Here is a 7,246-nt window from a genome sequence, read left to right on the forward strand (position 1 = left end):
TTGAGTCATTTCTTAGTGACCTTCTGGATGCAATATGCAATCTACATTGGGGACACTCTCTTAATCCAATTCGAACACATTTTTCAATGCACTCTCCACAAAATCTATGCAAACAGTCCTTAACAACCATTGTACGCTGAAGAATGCGAAAGCATATCAAACAATTAAAATCAGAGTATAAATCATTTTCTCCCAATGTAGTTATGCTTGATAAAATACTTTCACTCAACTCATACTTATTTAATGCAGTTTCCCCTTCTCTAGTTAACTTTCTCTTGGGACAAACCACTTCGAATGCTTTTAGACCTTTTGGGATCTCTATCGAACTTACCAATGAATGATATGTTGGATATTTCTCGTAGAAATCCTCATTTCCAAGATTTGGATTTGGATCCATGATTTATGTGGATTTAATCACAAAAATTCTACTAGAATAATTTTTAATTGCGCGGGCCCTATGCCAAACAAAATGATTTGGGTCTTGTTGAGATTGATTAATTTTCAGTGCATGCATTACTTTTCGATAAAATTTTATGAATTTTCTTCAAATAATTTTTTAAATATTTATAATTTTTATTTTTCTAATTGAAATCAACTTTATGGAGTACCCTGTAGTTACATATCTGAATTTACTTTTAGTACTCATTTTAAAGAATTGTATTTTGCAATGATATTAAAAAAAAATGTATGTATTAATATATATTTGATAAAAATAAATTAGAATTTATTTTTATCTGTGTGCACATGCATTTTTTATTCAAACAAACAAATTTTTATACCGGTGTCCACATAGATTTACATTGCATGCAACCAAAAAAAAATGACGTAATATAATTGCATGAGGGTAGGAGGGGGGGGGTGAGGAGCAAAACCGGGATAATTCAGATACAATTAAATCAAATTTTGACTTTTTTTTGTTTAAAGAAGAATCATTTAAGTTGATCTATGGAGATTAATTTCCTTTTTTTTTTTATCTTCATAAATTTAAGAAGAGGATAAAAACTTTTTAAATAGTAAGATTTGATATACTTCAAAATATTAAAAATTATATTAAATTACCAGATATTAAATGAATAAGTTTAAAAATAAAATTAGCAGATTTACAAATGAAGATAGTAGTAAAAAATAAAAGTAATGATTTAATGAATAAAGGAAAATGAATTATAGTGAAAGAGAAAAAGAAAATAAGGTAGATGGAGAACAGCAAGTAAAATAGCGAGATTTGGGGTTTGAATAATAAATCCAAGTGAAGTTTAATCATCTCAATTTGAAAATGAGGTAATAAGAATTTAAAAAGCAAATTGAAAAAAAAAGAAGCAACAATAATTTTAATAATCAAATATTACATATAATTTACCGCTAAAAGCTGTTAACCCACAAATATATAATAAAATAAATATATTATGAATGATGTAAATAAAAAGGAAACAAAATCAATGGAGTACAGTGATTCTGTAACAGGATCTCCGAACGATTTTTGCAGGGCAGATTTGGATAGAGTAGATTATAATAACGAGAGTCCTGGATTGGGAGTGAACATTGGGAATTCTAGAGAATTTGTGAATTCTGGAACATGCGAAGGCTTGGAAATCAAAGTTGATGGTGAAAAAAACAACTCAAGTAGTAGTACAGATAATCAGCAGACAAAAAATGTTGCACCTTATAATCGATTTTTAATACTATTAAAGGATAAAACATGTAGTGATATAGTTTTTTTTATTGCAAAGTTTATTCAACATTATCCACGCTTAGATGAAGGTTTAGTGGATTTAATATATGGTGAAAGTAGAGAAAGATTTTATTTGGAAGGAATAATTAATGGGAATGAGGATATTGGTACTCAAGTTCTTGCAAATATTTTACACTCATTTGTTGGATTTTGTGGGAATTTACTTATAGAAACTAAAGTTTTTAATAAGGTTGGTAATGAAGAAGAAGAAAAAATATTTATAATAGAAGGCCTGGAAAAGTTGGTAACAACTAAGTTATATAATGTTTTATTTGATGCAGTTTCGTTTGAAAATGATGATGCAGACCATTATTTATTTAGGAAGTTGAAAGTTTTAAAGACTTTTGTAAAGCTAGATCACTTTGATATTTCAAAGCATTATGTAGAGACACTTCAATCTGACAGTTTATGGTTGGATATCTGCAAGAACGAGCTTTATAAGCTTATTAGGGTAAAGTCCCCAAAAGATAAAGTTGTATTAATAGTGAATATATGCAAAATACTTTTGTCGTATATGAATAATATTAATAAAATGAGGCTTGAAACTGATTCAAATTCTGGAGAAGAGAGAATTTCATCTCCTCCAGCTGCAGATGATTTACTTCCATTATTGATATTTTGTATTATTCAAAGCAATCCAACAAAAATTAAAGCTCATGTGGAATTTGTATCTTTATTCAGAAATTCTATATTATTAGTTTCTGAGGATTTATATTTTTTCACTCATTTTTATTCAGCAATCACATTTTTGGAGAAATTAGATGGAAGACAAATACAACTTAACATAGATAATGTTATATTTGAAGAGCAATTCAAATCATCAGAAAAGAAATTATTTGGAAATAATTTACTTCATTTATTGACTCCTTATTCAGAGTCTAGATTAAGTTTTCAAGAAAAACAAAATAAGTTACAAGAAATTACTAATAAATTATCATCTTTAAAATTAACTTTTGAAGATTATAATTCGTCAGATGAACTAAAAATTGGTGAAATACCTCAATTATTTCAGGAATACAAACAATTATTGAATTTATTTAAGGAATTAAAGCAAAATTCTGGTTGATATATCTAAAGTTCAATATTAAATATTACCAACTACTCAAGTCTATTCTTCAATTAAAATATTCCAACCTAAACAACAATAACAATAATAGACCTTATAATTTATAAGAATTTAAGCTAAACTTAATCATACTAATCTTTACAGTAATTATATATCCATTTAATAACAAATTAATAATAGTAATAAGAAAAAAAAACTTCACAAGTACATAAATTACAGATTAGCAACATCTCATCAATTCAATAATTCCTTATTGTCTTCGTGGTACATCTTGTCAGACAAGGGAAATTTAATCCTCTGCTTAAATATTTGAGCAATAATAGGAAACTCAAGAATATTCTTGGGTTTTCTTTCCATCCAAAATGAATGGAATTTTAGAAAAATAAATGAAAAGAGTTCACAAAATATAAAAAGCATATTCACATCATTTTCAGTCTTATAAAAGAATGGAATAATTCTATGGTCCCTTTGATTCAACCAATCTCTGAGCCAAGATGTAATATTGATTCCTGTGACTGCAAAAGAATACCAATATTTTGAATTACTTGATTCTCTATGAATTAATTTTGATTCAAATGGATGTGCTAAACTGAAATATAAAAGGCAAATGAGTGCAAGTATACCAACTCCTCTAAAGTCACTATATGGTTGATCACATCTTTGGAAGCCTAAAAGCTCCCATTTAACATCGGTTTCTTTTGAAAAATAGCATTCCCAAAGTGAGTTTAATAAATCATTATGACTCTGTTTTTCAGGATCAAAATTGATTTTTGCAAGTAAATTGACTAAATACCTTGATTTAGTTGCATTATGGATATATTTAAGGTTTAGTCTAAGTTTTTTTCGGAAGTTTATTAAATCAGTAATTCTATTCATTTTTACTTGAATAATAGTCTCAACACACTTATCAATTAAAGAATTATTAATATTACTCAACAATAAATCAGTAACAAGTCTTGGATCAGCTGAGTATATTTTTCTTGATTTTATTAAATATTGTTCGATATAATACGGATTAATTGGTTCAATATTAACAAGAAGTTCAATTTCACATGGTTTTTTAAAAACTTTTCGAGTTGATTTTACTATTTGTGATATTGGTTGTCTAAGAAATAAGTTTGGAACTGGAATATGATAATATTGTTCAGATACAGCTATTGAAGCTCTTGTTTTTCTAATTGATGATTCACCAATTGAAAAATGTTTATTGTTTTGAAAAATTACCCATGGAAGAGATTTTGAAAATGTTATTCTTTTTTGACAACATCTATTATTATTAGATTTTTGGAAATCATTATTAAGAAGTTTAATATTTTCTTGGGTATTAATTCTTGCATTATTATTAAGATATTCACTATTATAAAGAAATTCATCAGAACAAATTATTTGAATCATATAATGAGCAGAACAATATTCATCATCTTTATTTAAAACAGGAATTTGTATTTGGTTAAAGAAATATCCTTCATTCAAGTTAAAATCTTGTGGAATTGCTGATTCTGCTGAATGGATTTTCGTACTATATAATGAATTCTGATTATTTTGAAATTCACTCGTTATATCTTCTTCATTATAATTTTCTTCATAAATATATGGTTTATTATTAAAAATTAACCTAATATTTGTTGGGATTATACCTCCAACCTCATAAGAAGCTAGAATTAAGCTATTGCCATTGTTATTTCTACTCGTATCATCATCGTTACTTGTTTTATAGTCTAACCTATATATAGGTTTATTAAAGTCAAGGTTGACATTACCGTTATTTACATCATCAAGTTTCATAATTAGGTTCAATTCTTATTTAAAATTAAACCTACAGCTGCTGTGATCTTATTATGATCAAGAGTTGACAGTTAAATCAGTTTCATTACCAAGTGTCTCAGTAATTCATATTATTTCGAGTACTCAGACTTGAATCTTGAAATTTGGGCTGGTGCAAAGGTATTATCCTATGCAATATTTTTCAAATTTTAAAGGATTTTAATTTTCTTTTTATGGGTATTTAATATTCAATTTCTGTATTAATCAAATTACTTCAAAAAACCCTTTAAAAATTATACCCGTATTTATTTATTTTTCTTAAGCCTTACTCAAAAACCCGCCATTTTGTTGACATTTTCAATTACTATATTTATTTATTAAAAATATATTAAACCAAACACAAAAAAATGTTACACATACACTCAGGCGGCGCAAGTGGCGCCAAAAGTTTGTCTACAGGTGCATTTAAAAGAGAAATTATTTAAGAAGAAATACTCGATATTTGAAATTACATGTGCAAGAAATTAAGTATTTTTTTTCACTGTAATTGGATAGTTTTGTATATTCTTCCTTCTTTTTTTTCTGTGAGTAGTGTAGTGCTAGTATTTTATAATACTAGAAAAAAACTGTAAAGTTTACATTTTTAAAAGTATTAAAAATATGAAGGAGAGAGGAAATAGTAAAGTACTTGTTAAAATTGTGCAAATTGACAAACTTAGCTTAAAATTGAGAATTTCATACCACATTCATTGAATATATACATATATTTTATTATTTAAATAAGAAACATTTTTCTTGATTGTTTAATATTCTATTTTCATCTTTTAACATATAGGTTCTAAATCAATATAGATATTTGTGTTTATTAACTATACAATATGAGAAAATATGTTAATTTTCTATTCAAAATTATAATGCAATATTGGTTTTGTTTTGAAAGCAATAATAATTAATGATGAATCAACAAAAGTTTCTTCAACTTATTATCTATTTTGAATTAGTATCAATATTCAATTCACTTTATTATTTCACAATCAAAGAATAAAAATAAATATTTATTAATATTAATATAAATAGGAGAAAAAAAAAAGAAAAGTGGAAAGGCAAAGAGACATTGAATGCATGTAAATTAATATTTCGTGGGGGAAAACAAAGAAAATAAATGGCGGGCAAAGTGGTCATAGAAAAGTAAAAATTAAAACAAATAAAATAATAAGAAAGAGTGGAAACTTTAAGAGTTATGGCATAAGATAGAAAAGTTAATATGATAATAGAAAAAACAAAGAGAAAATCAGAAGTTAGGGATTTTGGAACTCCTGGAAAAAATACAAATGAGAAAAAATATGAAAGTAATGAATTAAGAACTTCATTAATTCTAAACTCCAAAACAAGAAGCATTGAGAAACCTGCACCCAAACCAATTTGCATGAATAATGTTTCTGAAAATGGACATACTGGTGTTGGGAGAGTAATCAAGTATTTAAATGAGCGGGATGCATGCATGCAAAATGACGTGTCAAGAACTATGCAAACATGCGAATTACCGGTCAAGCATGCAAATGAAGTATGTGGACTAATCAAATTAATAAGAATAATTTTTAGTATATTTACTTATTCAGTATTTATTTTATTTATTTTATTGACTATTTTATCTTTAAATACATTATTTGAAAATAAGTATTCAAAATTGGTTGAGATTTCTGAATTAATTACTTCAGTAACAATACCTTCAGTGGAAGATATTTACTATTTTAGTAAAGAGTCAAAAGAATCTGTGAGGGAAGCATTTAGATATTTGAGTGGAAATAAGGATGCTGATTCGTTATTTGTGAAACAAAATAATAAGAAAAAAGAAAGAAAAAAAAGTTCAAAGTTATTATCAGAATTACCCAAAAATCAAAATAAGGTCAATTCTTCAGAGTTTGGGTTTTATAACCAATCTTTTTTTGATTTAAGTTATGATAGATTATCAATTGAGCATTATGATTCTTCTAGTGCTAGTGCAGATGCTAACTATGAAATTTCTTGGAGAAGAGAGTTCATTAAAGATCAAAACAAGAATTTAAATGATAATTTAAAATTTATAAATGAAATTCAAGGTAAAAATTTGCCAAAAAGTTCTTCATTTGGTTATCGTAAAAATGAACAAGAACAAAAACAAGAACTGGAAAGTGTTAATAATCATTCTAATTTAACTAAATTGGTTGAGATTATTCTTGGACAGAGCCAATTAAAGAAATATTTCAAGGGTAAGAGTGTAAGTATATTGGAATTATTATGCTATCAAAATTTCAGCTTTCAAGAGGGAATATTATCAATGTATTATAAGGAAAATGATCATGGAATACCTTTTAATGAATATTTTTTAGAATCTGATCAAAATATTCATAAAGAGTTAATTAAAAAATTACTTAATAGAACAATTCTGGATTTATTGGGAATTGAAAGAAACTATGAATTATATATTATTCCAACTATTAATTACCACTATGATAATCAATTACAAGTAAATACTAATGATAATAAAAAAAGTATTATTCAAAATCATTTTAGAGTAAGCAGAAGAGTTATTGTGTCTTCTGGGTATGGTAATGAAGAAATTCGTGATTTTTGTGAATATCAAAATAACTGGATATGTACAAAATATGAAATGTTAGTATTAAAGTTATTACAAGAATATTATAAAG

The 7,246-nt window shown here is 26.2% G+C and overlaps 5 protein-coding genes across 5 annotated transcripts; 2 read left to right on the forward strand and 3 right to left on the reverse strand.

Moving 5' to 3' along the window:
- Chro.80216 (hypothetical protein) lies at nucleotides 1-397 on the reverse strand (the record flags this gene model as incomplete). The annotated part of the gene is made up of 1 exon (XM_660705.1): nucleotides 1-397. A coding segment is annotated over one exon (397 nt), but the record flags the coding sequence as incomplete, so codon positions are not given.
- A 1,006-nt stretch (nucleotides 398-1,403) lies between these two features.
- Nucleotides 1,404-2,795, forward strand: Chro.80217 (hypothetical protein). Its single annotated transcript, XM_660706.1, has 1 exon — nucleotides 1,404-2,795. The coding sequence occupies one exon, from the start codon at nucleotides 1,404-1,406 to the stop codon at nucleotides 2,793-2,795; it is 1,392 nt and encodes a 463-aa protein (XP_665798.1).
- Nucleotides 2,796-3,029: 234 nt separating this feature from the next.
- Chro.80218 (MGC69076 protein) lies at nucleotides 3,030-4,580 on the reverse strand. Its single annotated transcript, XM_660707.1, has 1 exon — nucleotides 3,030-4,580. The coding sequence occupies one exon, from the start codon at nucleotides 4,578-4,580 to the stop codon at nucleotides 3,030-3,032; it is 1,551 nt and encodes a 516-aa protein (XP_665799.1).
- A 1,002-nt stretch (nucleotides 4,581-5,582) lies between these two features.
- On the reverse strand, nucleotides 5,583-6,062 carry Chro.80219 (hypothetical protein). The annotated part of the gene is made up of 1 exon (XM_660708.1): nucleotides 5,583-6,062. One exon carries the CDS (start codon nucleotides 6,060-6,062, stop codon nucleotides 5,583-5,585), a length of 480 nt encoding a protein of 159 aa, XP_665800.1.
- Nucleotides 5,824-7,246, forward strand: Chro.80221 (hypothetical protein; the record flags this gene model as incomplete). The annotated part of the gene is made up of 1 exon (XM_660709.1): nucleotides 5,824-7,246. A coding segment is annotated over one exon (1,423 nt), but the record flags the coding sequence as incomplete, so codon positions are not given.

Source organism: Cryptosporidium hominis (genome assembly GCF_000006425.1).
Source record: "Cryptosporidium hominis TU502 chromosome 8 CHRO018086, whole genome shotgun sequence".
Lineage (NCBI taxonomy): Eukaryota > Apicomplexa > Conoidasida > Eucoccidiorida > Cryptosporidiidae > Cryptosporidium > Cryptosporidium hominis.